At 38.8% G+C, this 23,579-nt stretch overlaps 5 protein-coding genes across 6 annotated transcripts; 1 reads left to right on the top strand and 4 right to left on the bottom strand.

Annotated features, from left to right (window-relative positions):
• Positions 1-9: 9 nt before the first annotated feature.
• On the bottom strand, positions 10-1,522 carry fuom (fucose mutarotase). The gene is made up of 6 exons (XM_022762970.1): positions 1,407-1,522; positions 1,138-1,206; positions 980-1,050; positions 751-849; positions 566-639; positions 10-258 (listed from the first exon to the last, which is right to left on the bottom strand). The coding sequence occupies exons 1-6, from the start codon at positions 1,489-1,491 to the stop codon at positions 192-194; spliced, it is 465 nt and encodes a 154-aa protein (XP_022618691.1). The 5' UTR covers positions 1,492-1,522; the 3' UTR covers positions 10-191.
• Positions 1,523-4,112: 2,590 nt separating this feature from the next.
• echs1 (enoyl-CoA hydratase, short chain 1) lies at positions 4,113-8,723 on the bottom strand. Its single transcript, XM_022763734.1, has 8 exons — positions 8,564-8,723; positions 6,496-6,693; positions 6,238-6,365; positions 5,884-5,983; positions 5,665-5,769; positions 4,891-5,010; positions 4,711-4,778; positions 4,113-4,618 (listed from the first exon to the last, which is right to left on the bottom strand). The coding sequence occupies exons 1-8, from the start codon at positions 8,652-8,654 to the stop codon at positions 4,553-4,555; spliced, it is 876 nt and encodes a 291-aa protein (XP_022619455.1). The 5' UTR covers positions 8,655-8,723; the 3' UTR covers positions 4,113-4,552.
• A 1,627-nt stretch (positions 8,724-10,350) lies between these two features.
• Positions 10,351-10,842, top strand: sprn (shadow of prion protein). The gene is given in 1 exon segment (XM_022762173.1): positions 10,351-10,842. A coding segment is annotated over 1 exon segment (492 nt).
• A 1,295-nt stretch (positions 10,843-12,137) lies between these two features.
• On the bottom strand, positions 12,138-16,706 carry mtg1 (mitochondrial ribosome associated GTPase 1). Of its 2 annotated transcripts, XM_022762355.1 has the most exons (11): positions 16,471-16,706; positions 16,316-16,380; positions 15,292-15,396; positions 15,132-15,218; positions 14,945-15,001; positions 14,305-14,395; positions 14,158-14,219; positions 13,959-14,055; positions 13,699-13,780; positions 13,476-13,588; positions 12,138-12,449 (listed from the first exon to the last, which is right to left on the bottom strand). In XM_022762355.1, exons 1-11 carry the CDS (start codon positions 16,571-16,573, stop codon positions 12,352-12,354), a joined length of 960 nt encoding a protein of 319 aa, XP_022618076.1. In that variant the 5' UTR covers positions 16,574-16,706; the 3' UTR covers positions 12,138-12,351. The 2 variants fall into 2 exon arrangements, with proteins under 2 accessions (XP_022618076.1, XP_022618085.1); XM_022762364.1 differs by lacking the exons at positions 14,158-14,219; positions 14,305-14,395.
• A 146-nt stretch (positions 16,707-16,852) lies between these two features.
• On the bottom strand, positions 16,853-23,036 carry LOC111234324 (peroxisomal N(1)-acetyl-spermine/spermidine oxidase-like). The gene is made up of 10 exons (XM_022762342.1): positions 22,802-23,036; positions 21,311-21,487; positions 20,375-20,505; positions 20,024-20,211; positions 19,599-19,780; positions 18,939-19,108; positions 18,636-18,721; positions 18,410-18,522; positions 18,153-18,307; positions 16,853-18,050 (listed from the first exon to the last, which is right to left on the bottom strand). Exons 1-10 carry the CDS (start codon positions 22,947-22,949, stop codon positions 17,898-17,900), a joined length of 1,503 nt encoding a protein of 500 aa, XP_022618063.1. The 5' UTR covers positions 22,950-23,036; the 3' UTR covers positions 16,853-17,897.
• Between the last annotated feature and the right edge of the window lie 543 nt (positions 23,037-23,579).

The raw sequence follows: 23,579 nt of genomic DNA, 5'->3' as shown, positions 1-23,579 counted from the left end.
TTTATTGACATGCATGTACAACACAGAAGTTATTTAGAAAAATACAAAATCATTTCTGCTCCTTGTAAACTGGAAATTAATTAGATTGTATTTAAGGCATTAATTACACATTAACAAATATAAATTATGCTTTGAATTCAGAGCAGAAATTGTCATGAGATCATCATTACTTTATAAAATGTGTGTGTGTATCACTGTAGCAGCTCTGCAGGAATAACCCCCTTCTTCAGTATCAAGTTACCATAAAGAGCCGTTTCCCTGTGTAGACAGAGCAGAGGAAAACATTTAAATTTAAAGACATGTTTGAAACATTTGCCTGGTTCCAAACATCAGATTAATCACTCAGATCTCATATTTGTTCAGAAATTCTTATAGTTAATCAAGCGAACCAAAATGGCAGTTCAACGTGAATATCAAGGTGGTATCACAGATAATAGGTACCCATTCGGTAGACTTCAGAAGGTTTGAACTTTTACGAAGGGATGCATGTTTTTGTACTCATTTTGCAGATGCAGAATGAAACATTCGGCCACAATATTCAAATGAAGGCAGAGAAAACACACACCCTGTTGCTACGACAGCATAGGCTTTCTTGGCTCGTTCATAGAAAACAAACCTTTCCACCTTCTCAAGAGGAGTCTGTATGTAGACAGAAATCAAGACACAATGAGTCAAAAATCAAAGAGATACACAGTTATATTGTGTTGCCTTCTGATTTATTTTAATCATGGGGTGGACATGCTGTTTTACCTGAGACCCAGCCTGACCCAGTAGCTGTGTGTAGGTGTCCCACACAGGGACAGCTAAACTTCTCTGTTTGTCACTGTCTACAAGATCCATGACTGCGGCCTGTGGAAACATTGTCACAGATTTGACACTTAAAAATTAAAAAAGGGAGCAAAAATAGCCTCTCTCATATTGTTGTCATCAACAAGACACCAGTCAGCTGGTTGTAGCTTTAGATTTATGGGTCCTGTACCGGAGAGGGGACATAGGTATCCAGGGGCAACAGCTTCAAAATGGCCTCCAAAAGCTGTGGGATTCCCACACCTACATTAAGACCAGACAAAGTTGGAACAACCACAATACACACAAGGACCCAGCATTTTCTATTTACAGATACACGCATGTACATACCATCAGCTCTTATCTCCTTTGGGCCATGAGCGCAAATAGAAGATGACGGAAAATTTGCATCAGCAAGAACTGAAAAGTAAGAAAAGACTGAATGACTGAATGAACTACAACAGGTTAAATGTGTGGCTTTTGTCGGTGCAGCTACAGATTAATGACCCCTCCTGCTCTGTCATTTACACTGGTGTTGACTTGAACTTGGATCAGCCTACTGTCTTACAGTGACTGCCGACGAGAAAGGCGATCTGTGTGTCTGTGATTAAATACCATACCCAGTTCATCCCCGTGGCCCATTTTAGCGAGAGCATACAGCAGCTCGGGTGATAAAACAGAGGGGATTCCTCTCAGCACGACCATAGTGGCAGACACGGAAAAGACACAACCCGGAGAGTGTTGAAGCAAAGTGAAAGCAGTCACTGCAGCCGACTTCCGTCTTCGTTTCTCTCCGCAGAAAATGCTAGCCGATTAAAAAAACGTTTAAGGGGTAGCGACTCTGGCATGTGTATTATGGTGGTGTCTCCTGTTGGTCGTCAAGCCAAATTCCAGGCTGTTTTCTGCCAGACGGAGGTTTTTGTAGGCTATTTATCTATCTTGATTCAATATCATCTTCTTTTTTAATCGCGTCATGTGATCAGGGACCCTAATTTGATTGGTCAGAGGGGCCACACGTCAAGTCCCTTTCGCAAACCTGAGATTTAAATAATTTAGGTTTACACTGTATCTTAAACACATTCACCTGTCAGTATGTGATCCCAGTTTCTAACTTAAATAAATTAAATTATTATTATCTATTTTAATTTTTTATTTTCTATTTTCTATTTTATTTTAAATAGCACTGTGGAGTTGGCCTGTAGCTAAAAAAAAAAAGAAGAAAAAAGGCAGGCGATATGTAGCCTACAGTGTTACATGCCATAATGAATATTAAATAAAATAAAAATTATACATGTTTTATGCTCAATTTAAAAAAATGTAGAATCACTTTTGCAAATACACGAAGACAAAGTTATCAGATGGTGGTAGCCTCTCTAAACCTATTAAATAGAATAGTGTCATTAGTATGACAAGCTGCATAGTTGGTTAATCTTCTGTCCATGTTATTTCTGACACCCTTGGGTGGGCATAATTCAAAGCAGACACCCCTGGTGAACGTGTTATTTCGACGCACAGTCCCCGGTGCCAAGAATGTGAGATAATGAAAATATTTGTCAGATGAAAACCACACTCCACCCGGCCTGTTTCATCTGAGCCAGAGAAACTCTCAGCTGGATGGCAGAAAAATGCTGAGGAATCCTTTCCATGACCGCAGATCCCGGCTGTGTAAAAAAAAAAGAAAAGAAGGCAAGGCATCTGCATATAAAAAGGCTTTTATAAAAGTCAAGTCACAGTTTAGTATTGCGGGCTTGTGGGCCTGGCCTATATACTGAATTTACAATCCTTATTCAGCTGCTGTTAATAATGGACGGGAGAAATATGCTGGCACTTTATTGCAAATTTTAACTGTGCATGCTCATAGGATTTTTGCATTCCAGCCCTACAATGTATTTTGTTTTATCCCTGTAATATTTCCTTATACAGAACTTGTGAAGCTCTGTGTGTACGCCATCTAAAACATAGTGTTTTTTTTTCTAATTGTGCAGGAAGAAATCACCCACATCACATTACAAACACGCATTTCTATAGGAAACCATAACTTTATTGTTAATTTTATAGTAGTATGTAGTGGAAAGGGATTGGCATAAATGGAAATACAAATGAATTCGATGTAAAAACATAGATGAAGAGGCACAGGGGCAGTGCAGTTCAGCAATATGAGAGTGATTTTTGGAGAGGGATGGGAGGCTGCTGGGCAGGAGAAAAGGCCCTCGCAGGAGCCAGGCCTGTCTGCCGGACTGAAAGCCCCTTTCTCCCTTTCTGGACCCATGCTGCTCTCTCTTTATCTCGGCGTCTTTAAATGAGTTTATCACGCTATGAGGGTCTGCGCTGCCAAAATGTAACGTTTTGCCCCCTTTGTCTGTGCGGAGAGCCTCAATTGAGTCTACATTTATTATTTTGACCTTTCGGTAGCCTCAAAAAGGAGCTTCTTTTCGGAGGCTCTCTGCAGACTTTTGTGCTTCCCCGCGGACCGAGGAGACGAGTTTTTTTTTTCTCCTCCCTTTTAAAGTTTTGTTCCAGGGGGCTGACAAGAAAGCAAGCTCCGGGGGAATATTGAATGAAAATAAAAATCAATTAGGCCATGGCCTTGTGAAGATATGGGGCGCCGCCGTGTGAAGATCAGAGAGAGAAAAAGGTGCCTCGCGATGATTGGAGTGGCAAAAGAAAGCGCACACTAACCAAATTTGTTCTGGTGTTTTCTTTTAAATCAAAATTATGGTTTCATGTGTTACCGAATATTTTAAGAGAATAGGTGATGAGCAGGACTTAACATACGGATTATTGTTAAAGGCTGTCTTTTTTTTATACAACTACAGTGAGAAACAAGTCATTTATTCTTACAGAAACTCAGCTTCATTGACGTTTATGGCTTTTGGCCATAAATTAAAGTCAAGTGTGAGTCTGTGGCAAAATGTGACCCTATTATTATTTTAACAAAAAAATCCCAAGTCATTTTCCCTTTGATAGACGGAGTAATGTTTTAATCGAACTAACTACAAAACGTAATGCTGACAAGTGTCTCATGTTTTTTTTTTTTTTAACATTATATCTATCACTTTACACTCAGTTGCACCACATCAAGCGCTCATCTGCAAACCATGCATTTCGACGCAACAGGCCCATTGAATTTATTGTCTATGTCCAGTTTCTGTGCCTGTGGGTAACAACACAAGAGCCCCATCTAGTGGTGTGAAGTACACACTGGTTGAATGCTGGCTGAGTTTGTAGCTGACACTTCACTGAATTTCTTGTGTTTCAAAACATACCTGACTTTTTGAGTTGAAAAGAGGCAAATATGAATTATATGCAACCACAGTATATCACCATGTCTTAGTTCCAGTACTGAAAACCAGCCTAGAGCTTTATTTGTAAAATGTATACGGGGGAAAAAAAGTTGTTTTCAAAAAGGCAGACAAACATTTGACAGTGAAAATTAAAAGGCAAAGTCAGTACAAGTCATCGGGGCTGATTCCTCTTATTACACACGGACTATAACATGTTATTAAATGGTATTCACATACAAACCCACAGCACTCCTGCACCCCGACTGCATCTGATTTTGACGTTAAGCCTCAGCAGGCAGGGCGTCACTGTGATAAGACACTCTTGTGCACTCAATCACTCAGTGCTAGATCCTAATTTAAACAACCTCCATGTTCCACCACCATCTGGATTTTTGCATCATTCAACTTGTTGTGGATAAGGAAATGTCCCGCTGATATCAGGAACTTAGTGTTCTTGGCTCAACTCTTGATCTGCTCTTCTTCTATTTGTCCTGGAAACTGGCCTTTCTCTTCTCCACAAATGCAGTCATGCCTTCCTTACGATCATCCTGCAGTGAAAATAAACACACACACACACATCATGACTGGACTGTCTATACCTCCTGCACCCACTCGCTGTTAGATGGGCTCCTCTACTCACCGTAGCAAAGGTAGCGTGGAATAAGCGCTTCTCCAAACGATTCCCCTCAGCCAAAGTCAGTTCAAAAGCTGCAGTCACACAGAGGAACAAGTCAGACTAGACTAACCCGAAACATATTCAGTTTAGTAGGTTTTAAGATATTCAACTTTTTAAAAACTAGTAGAAACAAACTTTACACACCTGCGTTAACAGCCTCTTTAGCCATAGCAGAGACCAGTTTAGAGTTGGCAGCAATTTTTTCCCCACATTTAACAGCTTCAGGCACCAGCTGGTCCACAGGATAAATTTTACTCACCAAACCTGGGAAACAAGAACAGCACAGTCTAATTTAATAAAGTATATATGTAATAAAGCCTGTCTATGCTAAACCTTCTCTTGATGTAAAAATACTCCATTACAAAATACTCCATTACAAGTAAAAGTCATTCATTAAAAATCCTAAAAGTACTAATTCGACGTCCTCTGTGACTGACATATCATTATATATTACATTATGGTCAGTTTTTATGGTCAGTTTTCCATATAATACTGGTGGGTGTTGATGGCTGTTTTAACCATGGATGATTGGGTGGGATGATAATGGCTGGATGGAGTCTAGGTTTTATGTTCTGCCATCTGATGGACACCGCTGTATGTGAGTGGGTTTTTTTTTTTTTTTTTACCATCTGTCAACATTTGTTTTTTTAATAAAAAGACACACACCAAACAAGTTTCATCTTTAGTAATGTTTTGTAGGCTATTTTATAAGCTTATCATATACATATAGTTTAATGTAAAATCTTAATTTGCAAAGTAACTAGTAATTACACCTGTCAAATATTACAATATGTGCTTCTGAACTGTAGTGGAGTTGAAGTATAAAGTAGCATACAATGGAAATACTCAAGTAAAGTACACGTGCCTCAAAACTAATTGAATAATAGTTACTTATGACATTCTAACACTGCTAGTTACCTGATTGTTTGGCTTCTTGAGCATTAATCTTGTCTCCTGTTAGTACCATTTCCATTGCCAGGGACTTCCCTACTGCACGAGTCAGGCGCTGGGTGCCACCCGCCCCTGCAGGTAGACAGATGTCACGACCAGCCGCTCCAAAAGCAACAATCTGGTAACTTAAGTATAAGGAAGTAAAGTATGAACGGGTAAGGAATGTAGATACAAACGAGTCTTTACCAGGAATTGTCCCCAACAGGATCTCTGGTTGGCCGAACTGTGCCTTCTCTCCGGCGTAGATGATGTCACACATCATGGCCAGCTCGCAGCCACCACCCAGCTGAAACAGTAGAACGTACAAGGAAGGGAATGAGATTTCTATTCATTGTTTCATATCCCATTTACATTTTGTGAAACTTGAACTGACTAGATTGAGCATCGAGCTGATTTGAGCCAATGGAGGGAGGGAAAAGGGAGAAATAAAGTGGGAGATAGGAGATGGGGTTGAAAGAAATTCTTTTATCCGTCATAAATCACACCGCCTCCCCTCAATTAATAAAATAAATGACAAATAAAATAAAAGAAGACACTAACAGCAAATCCATTGACAGCTGCAATCACAGGCTTCTTCACTGTGGACACTCTGTTCCAATGAGCAAGGAAGTTTCCACCATAACACTCCTGGAAGGTCCTATTCTGCATCTCTTTAATGTCGGCCCCAGCTGGAAAACACAAAAGTCAAGCTTACTGCTGACATATCACTGTGAACAGCTTATTGCACATTCTCTGTGAGCTCCCGGGAGGTAAAACACAAACACAAGCACAGAAAACACACTTGGGTGGTTGCCTCACCAGCAAAAGCTCTGTCACTGCCGGTGATAACGATAGCTCCAACGTCGCCGTCAACTTCAAAAGCGTCCAGGGCCTGTCCCACCTCCTTCATCAGCCCGTCACACAGAGCGTTGAGAGCCTTGGGCCGGTTCAGCTGGATGAAACCTACGTTGTTCTTCTCACCTCGCTTTTCCACCAAAATATACTCATACTGACCACCTGCATGCAGAGGAAAGACTTTTCAGACCTTTTTAATACCACATAGAATGAGATTTAATAACTGTTTATCTGTCATACTGGCCAAATTATTAAAGTATGAGGAAAACTAGAATTACTGCCTCGCAGTTCTACACCTTCGCCACTCAAGACTAGTTTCAGGTTACATCCCTGTTTATCCAGAACTGTATAAAACATTAACCATTTGTGAGAAATTCTGTCATAATTGTTGTGTGAAGTCTTGAGTTATGGCTTAAAAAAGTGTTTTGTGCGGTCACAATAACCTTGACCTTTGACCATCAAAATCTAATCAGTTCATCCTTGAGCCCCAATGGACATTAGCAGCAAATGTGAAGAGATTCTCTTGGAGAGCTCTCAAAGGTTAAGGTCACCGTGACCTTAAGGATGGACTGATTAGATTTTGGTGGTTAAAGGTCAAAGGTTGAGTCCAAATGAATTTTTGTGCCAAATTTGAAGATATTCCCCTCATGGCATCAATGTGATATCGCGTTCATGAGAATGGGATGTCCCTATGTTTAAACAGCTGATTTTACAGGAAGGCTGACAAGTGGCATTCATGTCATATCTGACCCATTTTCAACACTGCAACGCAACACTGTCAGCTCTCTTTGTCCATGATACAGTACAGGCAGATAGGGAGGAAAAGAAACTATTCAACTGGTATTTTACTTACCAATTTGGCGTCTTCCAAATAATCCAGCCACTACCTATCCACCATTTTAAGCTTAAAAATATCTAACAGCTATAATAGGTCTGTTTCTTATGTTTCAGATGGCAGCTGGAGGAACCAAAGTGCTGACAGTGTTGATCTTGTTAGGCTGGTTAATCACCTATTGGCTTTTCCCTGCTCATAACTATCGTAATTATATCTGCCTTTAAAAATCCACTATCTGTCCACCTCTGCTTCATAGTACAGGCCTCTGGTTAATCATTCAAGAAAAGGTGAAGGATCAACATTAACAGCCATACAGAGACCTTGGAGCCCCTTGATCCATCTTGTGGAGCAAAGTTACAAAACTTGGGTTTGGTGCTTGTGGAACAGAGACAGCTTTTATGCATGTTTGGCCTTTAATAGAAAATCCACCCAAAAACAGAATTTACTCAGAGCTATTCCAAATATTATATACAGTTTATATGTAGAACCACAAACATCAGTTTCTTGAGTTATAAATCAGAGCATCAAGACTTTACTTAATGAAATGTTTAGGTGACACCTTCTGACTGTATGATTATAGTATTCATATCATAGTAAACACTTATTAAATCGTCAATCATGCCTACTTTTCCAGGTTTTTGAGATGAAGATAGCAAACTTAAACACGTCGAAATTAAAGATCCATTTCAATTTTATCCATGCACTAGAATATGTCAGGGTTTTGTGGCAAATCTAAAGGGAAGGTACAATCACATCTGACTACTGTCATATTGTCCTGAGATCTGTTACAGTTGTTCTGTGGAGCAGGATTTGTCTCTGTAATCGTCACTACAGTCTGATAATCTATAGTCGTGTTTTATAATGTAATTTTAATGCCATTTTGACTTCAGCCTGCCTACTTCTGTGCAATATTACAGAAATGACCCCTGTAAATTCCACTTTAGGGTGGAATTTACCTTTACACAGTGCTAGTCCTCATGTGATCAACGTGTTAAGAAATTATTTGTCATTAAAATGCATCAGGTTTTGTGGCGCTAGTAAGAGATACACAGACGAATACAATGTTTTGACAAACTGAAGTTAGTCAGCAGCTGTCTGCTGCACATGCGTCGCACAGTCAGCAGTGCAGGTTTCTTGACATTGTGGCAGCAGCAGCAGCCACAACACACTGACCCCGGACTATTTTTAAACACACACCTGAGCTGTAGAGACGGGCGGCGGACAGGACGGCCGGCGCTGCTCCGGAGGGCTTCAGGAGCAAAGCAGCACTTCTGCAGAGGAAAGCCATAACAGCGACGACGACAGACTGTTGTCAATGAACTTGCTCCAGGATCTCTGGCTACTTCTTCCTCCTGCGTTTTCTTCTTTGTTGGTGTTTTTTCATTAGGCGGCATGTTACCGCCACCTGGTGTCTGCGGAGGGCAGTGCAGGGTGGAACTACCATGGGAATTGCCTTCTCCATAACTTATTGATCAATTTTAATGAATTAAATAAATCACATATTATCAAATTGAGGCTGTGTTACTAAAGCATACTGTTATTTATTTATTTTTATTGTCTTTTTATTGTTTACTCCATGGAAATGATTCAAATGTTACATATAATTCAGTAACAATTATCCAATATTATTTATTATGCAATTTTCTTTTATTATACCATACAATATTATTCGAATTTGAATATTTAATTAATATACATCCTGGTAAAATCGACCAAATTAGTATCTTTATATAAGATAATTATGCAATATATGCATTATGTGAAAATTGAGCCTCTACATGATTTTTTTAAAACCAGAAATAAATGCTGATAAAATATTTGTAATAACAATAATAATAGTAATAAATGATAAATAGATACATATATACACACACACAGAAACCAAACCTAACCTTATCAACATTTTATCATCATCAATTTAACCCGATTACCTTACAGATAAAGGAGATGGAGAAATAAATCAGCCAGTATATTTCCACAAATCTAATATAAAATCACTTAATCTAAAATAAGGTTATAATAAGCTTTTGACAAGACTCGCCCCGGTTTGATAGTATCACAGTATCTGATGCTCCTATATAAGAACTCCTGTGGCAGCGGTGAGCGCGCTGCGCGTTCTCACTGTTATATGCGTGAACGAGCCTGCATGCATCGTCCGTGACAATCCCATCTCCATCTCTCCACCGAGTGCCAAAACATAAGCAAGGATAAGAACACACGGAAATAAGGTAAGCACCAACCATTTGGGTATACTGGTTTACATGGGCGTGGATGTATGAGGGGACGATGCATTTCTTTTTAAATGGTGGGATTCCTTCAGGCTATAACACAGCAGCGTACAGGCTAATTTATGACTACAGTCAGATGAACATTGCATGTGCATTGTGCATTAGTAAAACCTGCTATTGATAACATATCGTACATTCAATAACGAAAATATTTTGTACATTTATACTTATTGGCCCAGTTACCTGCTAGACCTCAATAAGGCATTTCTAGTGATGGCCTATTGCCACAAACAAACATGCCATCTTTTGTCTTTTATTCATAATCATCCATACATCGAATATTATTTCATGTATTTGAAGGCTGAAAGGCAACAGCAATTTTCTCTGGTGTGCACATTTATTTTTAAACTGACCTACTTTAGTGGAGAGAGGGAATTTGCAACACAGAAATGTGTCTTTATGATAAGACCATATATTCAGCAACACTGCACACTACAGGGACATCTCACATTTGTTGAACATTAGTACAACCTGGGTTCTTCAGTGCTGTCGAGGATATCTTATGTCACACCAGTTTAGGGATTTATTCAGGATTTTAGAATAGAAAACATTGGCCTCAGTTGTTTACTGAAATGTTCCCACAATCCTTTATAATTTCTCCAAATCACATATTAAAGGTGCAGGTAACCACCACAGGTAGGTCCTAAAATGTGTCTCTCTGCTCCATCATATCTTCTTCCCGCACAGACGTCAGGAATGAACCAGGTGGTTGCAACATGCTGGACTTGCCTCCTGCTCTCTGCTTTCCTGTGTGAACCCGCACTGTCCAAGGGCGGGCGTGGAGGGTCCCGGGGTTCCTCCCGAGGCTCCCCCTCCCGCAGCTCCACAGCGGGGAGTTACCGGGGAGGAGGCGCCTACGGTGGGACCCGCTCTCGCTTCAGGGTGGCAGGGCGAAGTTCCCCGGTGAGGGTGGCAAGTGCAGCAGCAGCGGGGGCAGCAGTGGCGTTAACGGCCGATAAATGGTACGCCTCCGCCTACCGCCGCAGCAACGCCGACAGCTCAGACGAAGAGCTGGATTACTACAACAGGACCAATTACTTTGATGCACAAATGTCAGGCTCAACTCAAAATGGATATTCTCTCTCTCAGCTGATTTCTATCATTATTGCAACATTTTCCTCAAAATATGGACTCTTACTGGACAGTATACTGTAGATGTTCAAGTTATTTCTCAGGATAAACTCCTGATTTGGTTTAGGCCTGAGCTTCTGCCCTGGATCTGACTATCATGTGCAGGACTAGCTAGAACCTGCACTGTGAAGACCAGTTAGAGGTGCAACAGAGTGGTGGAGTGACACCACGATCATAAAAAAAAAACAAAAAAACATCACTGTACTGTATGTTTTTACACATACGATCCTCTATACCAACAGACAAATGTACATTACCAGCACAGTGTTCAATGTGACATTTCACCTGTCAAAGAGTGCGCCTTTGTCAAAGCTACTTCAATCTGCGTGACAGAGAGACTGACAGAGAATTAGTTTCCTTTCCTAAATCTTGATTCCTATGTAAGAAAATGTTTGTGCTAATAATCTCAATAGCCTTCGTAAAGAGTGTAAACAAAGTGCTGGCTGCCAGTTTTAATTGTACTGCCAAACTCAACTGTATCTTAAAGAAATGTATTTTCATAAAATACACAAAACATACAAAGTGAGTGACCACTACCACTGCTCTGTACAACTGAGGTGAACTACTTGTATATACTAGCAGACTATGGGTCTAAATGTGAAGCCTTGACTTGCAGCAGTTTGTGTAAAACACTGAAATGCAGGTGACTAGTCATTCAGTACTTTTCTATAATTGATTAAGTAAAAGCACCAAGCTGGCACCAGCATTATTCTGAAATTAAAATTGCTACATGTAATTTTTTTATTCCTCAAATGGACTTTTTTATTTTAGGAAGAACATTTGCGTATTTTTCCAGTTTGTGACCTCAACCAAGATGAAGTTATTTTACGCCATTCTTTCTGAAAAACTTAACTTCAAAATCTTGCTCAGTGATCTGAATGATTTATGGTGGCAGTCACTGGTGTGGCCATAGAGACGATTCTCTACAATAAGACAAGGCAAATGAGAGTACTTTGTACTGTGAAACTGCATTTTTCCCCAATCATCTCAAATTTCTGTGCAATTCACACCCTTTTATAAGACCCGGACATGTTGTGAATTCATTTCTCAGACCTGTGTATGAACTACGTCATGGTTGGGAGGGATACTAGAAAACAAAGTGCTGCTCTCACTGTTATTCCTGTCTCTGTCTGTTCATCATCCCAGAAGAGCTTTTTACCTGCAGTAGACACTCAGGAGCAACAGACTGTTCCATATCTGTAAGTGCACTCTATTATATGCTACTACACTTATGTATATGATAAATAGTTTGTTATCACTGTCTTTATGCTAATAAATATCCTGTTTACACCATGTCAGATATCTGCCTCATATATTCTAAAAGCATATCTGAGAAAAATGTCATACCTGAATCAAATTAAATTCTTTTATTTACAAAGGATACTGTGACTTTTTACAAACAAAAACAGACTACATCATGTCCCCAAGATGTCTGAGACACGAGGGCGGAGCTGGACTATATTTCCTTGATGACAACCTTTGTGGTTGAATAGAAATCCTTCCAGACTCAAGACAAACTGGCAAAATCCAGCAACAGTCTCCCGTTACCTTGTAAAACAGCTCAGGTCAGTCCAGCATTACTCGTCCCAGCTCTCCTTTCCTGAAGGCTCTTATGAAATCGTACGCTGCTGCTGTGTAGTTTGGGAGAGTGACGGTAATGTTTCCTGAAGGATATGAGCAACAGACATTTTTATTAGAGGAGTACTCTTAAAGACGTTGGAGTGATGCTGATCACAAACTGAAGAGAAAGTATACATATTTCTAGAGAATTCAGAGACATTAAATATTATGAGATATCACTGAAAACTGCTTGTCAGGTTGTTTGCTGCCTACCTTTTTAAAATTTCCATTTCTATTTTTTTAAAAACCAGTCTGCCTCTTACATTAGTATTAGTTTAATGTGTAAATATGGTGGTTTATCTGGTTAAAATGGAAGACACCCTTAAAGTGATAGTTTGACATTTTGGGAAACATGCTTATTTGCTTTCTTGCCAAGAATTAAATGAGAAGATTGATACCTCTTTCATGATGTATGGTAAATACAAAGCAACCTCCAGCAGTCTGTTAGCTTAGCTTAGCTTAGCATAAACACTGGAAACAGCCTGGCTCTGGCAAGAGGTAACAAAATCCACCTACCGCCGCCTCTAAAGTTCACTTATGAACATGTTACATCTTGTTTGTTAACTCTGAACAAAAGGAAAGATTTTTTATTATATTGGCTGATTAAAATTGGTTTTCCTTGACAAAAAGTTATAGATACAGTCTACAGGCCTCTTCTCTTATGATTGAGACTGACAGAGCTCTGAGATCAGTAGGCTCCACATGCAGTAATAACTTATGAAAGGCAAAACCAAATGTTATTTCAGGTCATTACAGCCAGGCTTAAATGTTTTTCCTATTAAACCATCATAATTAATTAGAGCGCTTAGAAGTGCTCGTAGGTGGACAGAGGCACACTAGATGTTTCCCTGTTTCCAGTCTTTAAGCTATGCTAAGCTAACTGGATGCTGGCTGTAGCTTCATACTCACTGTGCAGACAGTGCTACAATTCTTCTCATCTAACTCGCAACATGAAAGCAAACAAATGTATTTCCCAAAATGTCCAACTAGTCCTTTAAATCAATTAAACTAATAGCTAGTCAATAATAGTATCTGGAACAGGAGTATCTGTAGGATTAGCACTTTCTTACCCACTCCTGTAATGGCTTTGACCCGCTGGGTCTTTCCAAGTTTGACAGCAATGCGTTTGAGGAGATACTGGATGTCATCACTGGGCTCTTGAAGGTCGTATTTCTCCACATAACTGCACATAAAGAAACACATGCAGTAAACAGTCACAGTAATGTGAAACAAAAAGAACACACTGGCCATATGAAAGTCCACTCAGTCATAATTTAGGGTGAAAATTCACACCTGAACTTTCCCAGCCTGTTCAGAGAATAGAGTAAGTAGTCAGCAATAATGTCTTCACCAACCAAATGGTCCAGTATACTTCCTGTGGAAGGAAAGAAAAAAAATATCAAAATATTTGTTGAGCACATTGGAAAAACCTCTTATACAAACAAATGAGACAGTTATTACACTGAATATAGTACAACAGACTTTCCGCATGGTGTTTCCTCAGTGACAGCATTTGTTATGTCAGGTAGAGAAAAAAATCACGTTCCACTCACCACATAAAGCCAGCTTCATGCCTGTTTCGACACTCTCAATCTTAGGAGGCAAAACTCCTGGTGTGTCCAACAGGTGCATTATGGGTCGCTCACACACCTGAGGACAAAGACAGGTACAAGTACTGTACAGATGCACACACACAATGAACCAATGAGCACAACACACATACAAAGAGACAAACACATCCTCTACACGCACCTGAATTTTAGTCAGGACGGCTTTAGTTATACCTGGCTCCCCGCCTACTCGAGATGCACGACCTGAAATCAGTGTATTATTACAATATCTTTAAGTATCATGCTGAATCAATATCCAACAACTATCATCTATTTTATTTATGCATACCTTTCTGCAAGTTTGTTCTTCTTAAAGAGTTAATAAGAGATGACTTCCCCACATTGGGCACTCCAATCACCATCAGGCAATAATTTGTATTCTGAAAGTTTTTCAAGATAAAGTCAGAGACTGGACAATATATTAACATTCACCTTCCATTACCTTCAAACTCTGAAAAGTGAGAAATATATAATAAATATAAAAATGGAAATAAATGATTCTATGTTGATTCAGGTCCACTGAGGCATAAGAAAAGAAGCTTTTGAGTCACAAAGAAACAGCTTCTTGCTCCCATAATTCTGCCTGAAACATAGTTTTGTGGATCATACTGTGGAAAGTTTAAATAAATTAGATATCAGTTAAGTAGAGAAAGGTAGCATCATTTGTGAGGGTGTGACCTGTTGTTCTGTTTTGTCATTTTATGGAACTTTTTGCAGATGTATCTTATGTAGCTTGTATGTTGGTAGTTGTTTATATGTTGAAGAATAAGAAACATGAAATTATGTTTGAGGTCGTTTAGAAACAGCGAGAACACAATTTCTCTGCACTGACAGCTGTAAATGTCTAAGCTAAATTTACTAAGCTTTTTTGGCTAATTTTACCCAATGTTGAACTAAAATACATTATTAAATTGCCTAGATGTATTTACCTCATCTCTATTAAAACGTGGTGTGCTTCCAATAATTTCCATCACCATTGGCACCAACTACAGCAAGAAAAAAAAAACAAAAAACACAGGAATAACTTGCACATTCATGGTCAGATTTTTATTTCATATCAGGGACAAACTTCTGCAAACAGTCAAATGTTTGGTATCCAGTGAAGATGACCTTTACCTTTTTGATGTTGTCGTGTCTCTGCTTTAAACAGTCTGTGAAGAGAACATTCCTCACCCCATCTTTTTCTAGCTTCTTCAGGATTCTCTGGAGGGTTAAATGTAAATTTTAAAATGCTAATGACATGTGATAATGCTAAAACAGCAGCGAGACTTTTTACCTGCTTGCTGGACAGATCAGCAAGGTCCATCTTGTTGAGAATTAGCACATGTGGTCGGACATCTAGAGTCTCCTGAAACACAGGGTTTCTTCCAGAGAAGGGGATGTGCGTAATGTTAAAGAGAAATTTACTTCTGCAGTCGAGTTCCTCCTAGATTGTGCAATGTGTACACCTTTTATATGCTACAATAATCCCTGGCCACAGATTTGCAGGGCGGTAATTTGCTTTAACAGATTCATTTAGGAAAATGCAACCTATAAGCACAAAACTGAAACAATAGAAAACTTAAATCTACAGTTTTGGAGTCTGGATAGCACCAGAGGTACCTGCATCGTCCAATTGGTAAACAAGCCTTTAACTCAACTAGAAATAAACTGAATACACCATCCCAGTATCTACCTTACCACTGTGTCATCTTGGACTGCAATCTTAGCATGGATAAAAATATTGCCCAAAACTTTTTGTATAACTCTGTATGTTATATTACTACATTATTTTATTATAACACGTTTTCTTCCCCAGGTAACAATAAAAACCTTCTAAAGCTGTGCACTTGAGAAAAGTATGTTTGGTTTCTACTCCAGTGCACCTGTTTCTCAGCTTTTCCCTTTTTCAAATCAAACAGTAAAGCAGAGGGCATAATAAATACCTGGAGGGAGGGTCTAACCTCCTGAAGTCACACCCATAAAAACTGATATCTCCATTTATATGTTGTATTTTTTTCTCCTACACACCTCAATGAAGTTTGTTAATGAGTGGCACTAAAATGTGTATTTTACATTACACAGAAAGACACCATCTCCCCCAAACTTCTGTTGCCCAGTATTTACAGTGATATTAAGAAAATGTGCAATTGCAGCTCACTTGCTCTCCATACAATAGTATTAATTTCTTCCACCCTACCTATATTTAAGCAGCTGTAAGAAGTCTTTTATTGATAACTGATAGAAAAGTATCTGCAATTAAAAATAAGATGGCACTTTGTTCTGTTAATGCATTTGTTTTTATTTTAAAGAAAGGATATTCTGGCATCGTGGATTTCTATAATGCAGTCCACACTCCTGAGGCTGGCTCTCATCTGCTTCAGTCCTGTTAACAGTCAGGTGAAATTATTCACATTTTTATCCCCACCACACATAATTAACACATTCTGGAGCTAACTTAGAGCGAAGCTGTCACCTTTAGCCATGTGTCCGGGGAACCAATGAGCCACGTCCCGTCCACCGAAGTCGAAAACGGTTCTGAACTTGTCGACATTACGGAGTGCCTGGTACAGTTTCATGGCCACTAAATATGACCACACCGGGCTTTCATGTGTGTTAATGAAAGGCTTATGTTGACCTATTAGCTACAAACCCTCTTGCTGCACTAGACATGCTCGTGTGCTACACTGTTTACATGCCGACTCGAATCTACCGTCAAATTACCTCGTTCCGGGGCAAGACTTCTTCTTCGTGTGTTTTTCTTCTGTTTATGCGACAGTGGGTGCGTTTCTGCCCTCCTCGGGAAGTAAAATGAATTACTCTGATCACTATCTCTAGGCTATTGGCACCCAGAAATCTTACAAACAACTTTTTCTTTTTATTGAACTTCCACCTTCATAAAAAACTTCCGGTATCAGAAAATGAGCAACAGAACAGAGACACATTCACACCCAAAATAGAACAACAAAGACGGAGAAAAATAATACAAATTTGAGGCCATCAAGCTTCCCTGACACAAGACAAAAAAAAAATTTCACGCTCATTTCTTCTGATCCATACTTTCTGAGGTGCCCTTGAGTGCTTCTCTTCCTGTAGAATACTTTTGGCATACTTACAACATTACATGCTCTACTGACTCATCTGTTTAATGTTTGATCACATAAACCAGATGGATGTTTGCCTGTAAAGTGCAAAATTTTATTCTGTTCAGTCTGTTGTGTTTTTGGGAAGTTTGGCCTGTAATTTTGATAATATACTGATTCAAATAGTAAATTCCTTTATGTTCTCCAGTCCAAAACTTTTCTTTGACGATGTTCCCACATCATTCACAATTAATCATAATCGTGAGAACAAAGTTTGTGCAAATGCAAAAGGTAAGGCAACATATTGTGAGCTAAAAACAATAAAATAATTAGTAAATAGAATTTAAAAACATATGAAATTGATCTTTATAAAATGTTTTTACATAAATGTGCAAATTTATTTACTTATTGATTTAAATGTTGAAATTTTTTATTAGGAAATTAATTCGTATAACTGCATTGTGGTTAAACAGATGTGTAAAGAAGATGTATTTACATTCTTTCATTTTTCTTTACCAAAAATATTCATTAGTTAATATTTAAAGCTGTTCCCTTAATGTATTTAATGCAAATATAATTACTGTATCTATCACTTGTGTGATTTGCCTGTTCAAGTTGACAATATCAGCCAAATGCATTAGTATTTTAATGCTGTGAAATCCGCAGCATAAAGTCAGCAGTAAGTAACTGTAAGTAAGTGACTGATTTAAATAAACAGCACACAACCCTCCAAATCAACTCTGAGATCAGTGTATGAAGAAGTTGTAGATTTTAGATATAAATTTTTAAAAATTTTTTTGTCAAAGCAGCATTGTTCCTTCTAAAGCTTTGACTTGGCCGGCTGAGATGGACTGATGGAGGAGTAGTGAGAGATGAGCCGATCAGCTTCTCTGCACCCGCTGAGAAAAGCTCCATGGACGGTGGAGTAGTAGTAGGGATGAGTAGCCTCTCCAGCAAACAACACCTGCAGGGGCTGAGACACACCAAATATTTAGAATGACAATTCATAAATAATGGCTAATTATATGTGGGCTAGTGTGTACACATTTATGTTTGACTATGAACATATAAGTACTTGTGACTGTGATTCCTTCACAGGCAGGGGCTCCATCATGTTCTCCAGGTCCTGCACTGAACAGCCTTTTCCAGGGTAACTGTAGGATCCACATGTCCAGGGGTCATGAAACCACTGGGAGCGTAGAACTCTTCTTGGGGTGATGATAGGGTTTCCTAAATATAAACAGTCACCAGGGCTCAGAAACATTTTTGAAAATAATAAAGAGACGGTAATACGCTCTCAGTAAAGGAGCATTGTGAATCATTTAGCCTCACCTGTAAATCTACGAATAAGTTGTGTGATGGCATGCGTGACCTCCTGCTCAGAGAGTGTCTCCATATACTCTGACTCATGCCCAGCAATCCAGCCACACAGAGCATGGCCATATCTGAAAGTTAAACCACAAATAGGACTGCTTTTTTAGATGAACGAATGAATCTGCCAATAATTATACACTAAATACAACATAAACAAGCTTGGCACATATATGCGGTTGCTGACCTTTCAGTGGGTTTAAGCACAGTGAAGCCAAACAACTTCTTTATCCAGGATCCTTGTAAATCTGACACCTGGTCCAGCATGGCATCCTGAATCATGACAAGAGATAAGACAGATTTTTTGCTAACTGCTGGCATAAATATCAAACATTCTGGAGTCAGTTGTACAGCAAGTGAAGTCCTAAGTCAAAATATTTGAGCAAATTTGCGGCACATAATATTTTTATTCAATGTGTGAATGAGCACAGTGCATATACATTTTCTGTACAGGAAATGTACCCCTTTATTCACAGACGACACATCTCACCTCATCTTCCCACACAAAGTAGATGACCTCACAGTCGTGATCCCACCACGGCGAATCGAACTCCACATATATTTTATTGTTCGTTCCAAAACCTAGCCTCTGAACAGAGTGCAGCTTGTGTAGAGGGAGAGGGGGACGGAACAGAGTTGAATGGTGCTTCTTTAGGTATCCTGACAAAAAATAAAGAAGCTTGAATTTGTGCCGCTAAAGAATCAAACAAAACTGTAGTAATTAAAGTGTTTATATTAGAAATAGAAAATACCATTTATCAAAAGGAAATTTAGGGATTTAGTCACACCTATCTAAATGTTAAAGGTCCCATAAACCTATTGTCCACCCACACAGATGTTTTCTCTTATTTTGCCTGATAGAACTTGTATATGGACTGTGTGTGAGTGTATATAGACTGCGCTTGATTTGACTGAACCCCCTATTGGTTTTGCATTGCATGGGAGAGGCTACACCTTTATAATTCTTGTTGGGTCATACAGTTTGGTGACCTCATGTAATCCCCAGCATGGCCGCCACCCAACGTCAAGTCTAATTAGCAGGAAAAACATCTGTGTGTATGTGTAGAATCTTTAAGTACTAAAGTACTATTCACAATATTGAGCATTAAATGATAACCGAGTGTTTGTGTATGTACGCATATGATTCTACCTAGAGGTACTGTGACAATAACATGATCAGCAGCGATCTTCTCCCCATCATCACACTCAACCGTCACAGGGTTTTCTCTCTTCTCTGTGTTGTTCCAGTGGACAAAGCGCACAGGCTGATTGTAGGTCACTAAACCACCAGGGAGCTCTGACATCAAGTTTTTGATTAGACCTTCATAGCCACTGCACGATAAAGAGAACAATATTTAGGTCAAGCTGATTTGCTTGTTTATCTTTATTACATGCCATTATAAAAATAAATACTTTGTGTATCTTTTGGTTGCTAGCAAAAACAAACAATTGCAAAACATCACTTTTACTTATTAGATTTTTAATATGTAAGTGTAGGATATAATGACTTAATGAAATTGATTACTGGAATAATTGTTGCAGTATATATATGTATGCAATGTTAGTAGTACGAACCCTGGGAATGTACAGTCCAGTCCAGGTAGAGTCTTGTAGAGGCCAAAGGCCCCCAGGCCTACCTCATCCAAGCTGTGACTCCCATTAACACAGCACTCCACCTTCAACATGTTGCTGATCATGCACAGTTGTAGAGATCTGGTGTTTGCATCCATATCTTTCCACATCTCTGCTGCTCGTTGTTGCACCTGCGCCAGGCAACAAGCAGCAATACAAACTCTTTTCTTTATTCTTGCCAGATGCAATTTATCATCAAGGACAGCTGATATTAGATATAAGGAGCTGACAAACACATTGCCAGTATTATTATATAGTATTATTATAGTATTTCAGTCACTGAAAGAAATGTACCTCTGAGCGTATGAAATCTCCCACATTGGGCCAGGGTTCTCCCCCTTGACTATGAAATTCTGAACTTTCACACAGCAACTCAGAAAACATCTCCAGAGCAGGCTGGAGGTCCTCAGCATTCAGCTTCCGACCTGCACACGTCACATATCCCATAGAATAAAGGTTAGGAAAATGTCATTCAGTTTATCAACTCATATCACTTCTCTCATACAGTACAGTAGGTAATCAATAACTAAATACTGGCTGTATGTGTCATTACAGGAATGCAATCACTTGCAAACATATAGCTGCAATTAATTTTAGTTGGGGCTTCAAACTGTTTATACCTGTACCTTGCTATTCCAGTTTCAGCAAAAGAGCATGTGCATTAGCGCTAAAGTACACACCTAAAATATCGCTTAAGGCCTCAAGCTCAGGAAGGACCATCAATATTTAACTACCATTCTCTGTGACCTGTGTAGCAGGCTGCTGTAAAACTGGTGTAAAGTCTTATCTGAAATCATTGACACACTACTGCAGTTCAGCACTGCAGCCTGCTGTGCACCCACCAGGGTGGCATAACAACAATCTGCCTCTCCTCTGTGTTATTGCCTTTAAATTCTTGCTTGATGTTTTTTGCAGTTTACCGCTACAGATAACAGACACAATGATCCAGAGTATAACCAAGGTATGGTACATTATTTTGTCTCAAAAGCCAAAACAATTTACATTCACAATGTAATAATCTACTCCATGCATAGCAACCAGAGAACAGAGAGCAATGAAACCTTAGCAGAACAGGGCAAGACCAAACTTTGGTCTAAAATAATATAAAGTAAAAAAAATGCATCCTGTCATGTCATGAAACCTTCGATTACATATATATTTTTTCATACAATTTTGATCTATCTGAGAGGTCAGTTTTAAAATTGGCTGATTTTTGAAACATTGGCTGACCTGAACTGCTGAAGACATTGGGAACCCAGGGGGGATGTCCTCCCACGTCCATAGCCTGGTTCTCTGGGGTGAGGGCCTCAGGATCCAGGAGCCCATACTGACGAGCCAGACAAAACACTGGGTTCCCCTCGGACGGTCCATGGATCCAGTTTGCCCCTATCTCAACAATACTATCACCTACAGATGAAAATGATTGTGAAATCAGTTTTCCTACATTACACTAATATTATTGCTGTGTGACAAAGATAGGGTTACTAAAGTGGAATAACCCTTACAATATGATCCCTTGCATTTATCAGTTATTCACATGATTTACAGCAGACATAACTAGGTCTGGTCCTAAAAACACATTTTAAAAAACAGGTGAGGCAACACTTGGATCAAAATATATCATTATTTTGATTTAAAAAAGTCAAATTACAATACAATTGCAGAACTCTTGATTTAAATCATCAAAATTATCATTATGATCTTCAATTTTTACTAATGAGTATTTTTCATATTGTTAGTTGTAACATTTAATTATTTTTGTCTACAAAGCTTTAAATCAGGGCTTGTTATTGGTGCATGTGTGGAAAGCCTTTCCCACAAAAGGTAATGTAGGTGGAAGAAAACAGTATCTCTTTGCATTGAGTTTATCATGTGCGTTTACCTCACTATCACATGTGCGTTTACCTCACTATCACCGGATGAATAGCTTGTCATAAATTTGATGAAGGCTTGGAGATGGGCATGAAATAAGGGACAAACCTCTAAAATCCAATATGTATTCAAAACATACAACACCAATATTAAGAATTAAGTATTGATTTCAAGTTTAGTTGCACTTCTTCACAAACTCCCTACAGTAAAACACCTAATAACTCACATTGAGTTATTGATTACATCTCATATTGTACTGCGGCTGCATAAAACCGCAGTGGAATTGGTCTTACATTACATCTATGATCTTTTCTTCTTGGAGTAAATAATTAACAGGCGACTCAGCTGCATGCAGACATAACTGTTTTGAACCCTTTTTTTATATAGAAAAACTGTCAAAAGTCTCTGTTTTAGCTTCTTGTATGAGAATATTTCCTGGTGTCCTTAGTCTTCTATGATGGTAAACTCACCATACGTTTTTAACTGTTTATCAGACAAGACATCAGAACACTCGGCAATGAACTTGCGTTTTCACATTTTACTTGCCACACCACTAACCTGTTAATCTGCTAAATAATTGTCAGATTAATCGATAATAAAAGTTATTTGTCTTTTGCAGCCTCAGTTAATAACATTAATAGTCATGTAGAATACTAGTTCCTGTTGCCATGGAGCTGTCAGTTGCTGCGGATTGGTCCCTTCAGGTTGTCCGTTAACCACTAACCCTTTTTCGGTTATCGAAAATGAACTGATGCTAATTTAAGTTTTAAATGTAATAATAGTATTATGGTTTGATACTTATGATCGTGGTCCCTCGCATTTTTGGCATCTTGGGCTTTCCACACTTACCCAATCTTCCAGTCTTTATTCTTCCTCCACTTCTTGCAGTCGCCTCCAGTATCCGCACATTTTGAAACCCAGCTTTAACGAGCCTGCGTGCCGCTGCTATACCTGATATCCCGCATCCTACTATAACTATGTTAGGGTTCGCACTCATTACCACCACTGGTTTCAGACTAATACACGCTCTTTACTACACTCGTGTAGGCTGTCTTCTTCTTCTCCTTCTGGTTTACATAGGCAACGATTATGTCTTCCGGTTATGAGTTTCAAAATAAAATTCGTTTTACGGAAAGTGGAATCAAATGGTTGATATAACTATATATTTATGTATATAATATTGTCGGACTTACAATGGGAAATTAAAAAAAAAGGATCAAAACTGATGCAGCAGAACCAGAGATATTGTCCTTTTTTTCCCCTCCCAATTTCGTCTTTGTAAAACCTGGCGCCAACATTACCCAAAATGCAACTCGACCACTGACCGTTCAGTCGGACATTGGGCTGAAAATTAATCACTTTTTGCACAGTTCTCTCTGGTGCCACAAACAAACCGTTAATCCCGCAGATATTTCTAAAAATATCTCTGTTAAAGTTCTTTAATATTCTGATCATATCCCTATTAAGCTGCTAAAATATTACTGAAAATGTTCTTGTAACAAATTGTCATAACTTTTAAAAAATAAATCAATGATTATATACAATCATAAATACCAAAATAAAGTAACACGTCTCTCTATATATATGTATCTATATATAAACAAGACACCAATATAAACAAAACACA

The sequence above is a fragment of the Seriola dumerili genome, unplaced genomic scaffold, assembly GCF_002260705.1.
Source record: "Seriola dumerili isolate Sdu_G_001 unplaced genomic scaffold, Sdu_1.0 BDQW01000024.1, whole genome shotgun sequence".
NCBI classification, from domain to species: Eukaryota; Metazoa; Chordata; class Actinopteri; order Carangiformes; family Carangidae; genus Seriola; species Seriola dumerili.
The sequence above is the reverse complement of the archived record's forward strand: the minus strand, read 5'-3'. Positions and strand labels throughout refer to the sequence as shown.

Excerpts from the sequence above, each read along its gene's own strand:
- fuom (XM_022762970.1), bottom strand. The coding sequence starts at position 1,491 with ATGGTCGTGCTGAGAGGAATCCCCTCTGTTTTATCACCCGAGCTGCTG. Across the intron at positions 1,207-1,406 it reads GGGCCACGGGGATGAACTGG|TTCTTGCTGATGCAAATTTT; the intron begins GTATGGTATTTA and ends CTTACTTTTCAG. Across the intron at positions 850-979 it reads ATACCTATGTCCCCTCTCCG|GCCGCAGTCATGGATCTTGT; the intron begins GTACAGGACCCA and ends ATGTTTCCACAG.
- echs1 (XM_022763734.1), bottom strand. The coding sequence starts at position 8,654 with ATGGCTTTCCTCTGCAGAAGTGCTGCTTTGCTCCTGAAGCCCTCCGGA. Across the intron at positions 5,011-5,664 it reads TCAAGAAGCCAAACAATCAG|GTTTGGTGAGTAAAATTTAT; the intron begins GTAACTAGCAGT and ends CTTGTTTCCCAG. Across the intron at positions 4,619-4,710 it reads TCCACGCTACCTTTGCTACG|GATGATCGTAAGGAAGGCAT; the intron begins GTGAGTAGAGGA and ends TTTTCACTGCAG.
- mtg1 (XM_022762355.1), bottom strand. The coding sequence starts at position 16,573 with ATGAAACTGTACCAGGCACTCCGTAATGTCGACAAGTTCAGAACCGTT. Across the intron at positions 15,002-15,131 it reads GACACGACAACATCAAAAAG|TTGGTGCCAATGGTGATGGA; the intron begins GTAAAGGTCATC and ends TTCTTGCTGTAG. Across the intron at positions 13,781-13,958 it reads CATGAAGCTGGCTTTATGTG|GAAGTATACTGGACCATTTG; the intron begins GTGAGTGGAACG and ends TTCCTTCCACAG.
- LOC111234324 (XM_022762342.1), bottom strand. The coding sequence starts at position 22,949 with ATGAGTGCGAACCCTAACATAGTTATAGTAGGATGCGGGATATCAGGT. Across the intron at positions 19,109-19,598 it reads TATTGTCACAGTACCTCTAG|GATACCTAAAGAAGCACCAT; the intron begins GTAGAATCATAT and ends ATTTTTTGTCAG. Across the intron at positions 18,051-18,152 it reads TGAAGGAATCACAGTCACAA|CCCCTGCAGGTGTTGTTTGC; the intron begins GTACTTATATGT and ends GGTGTGTCTCAG.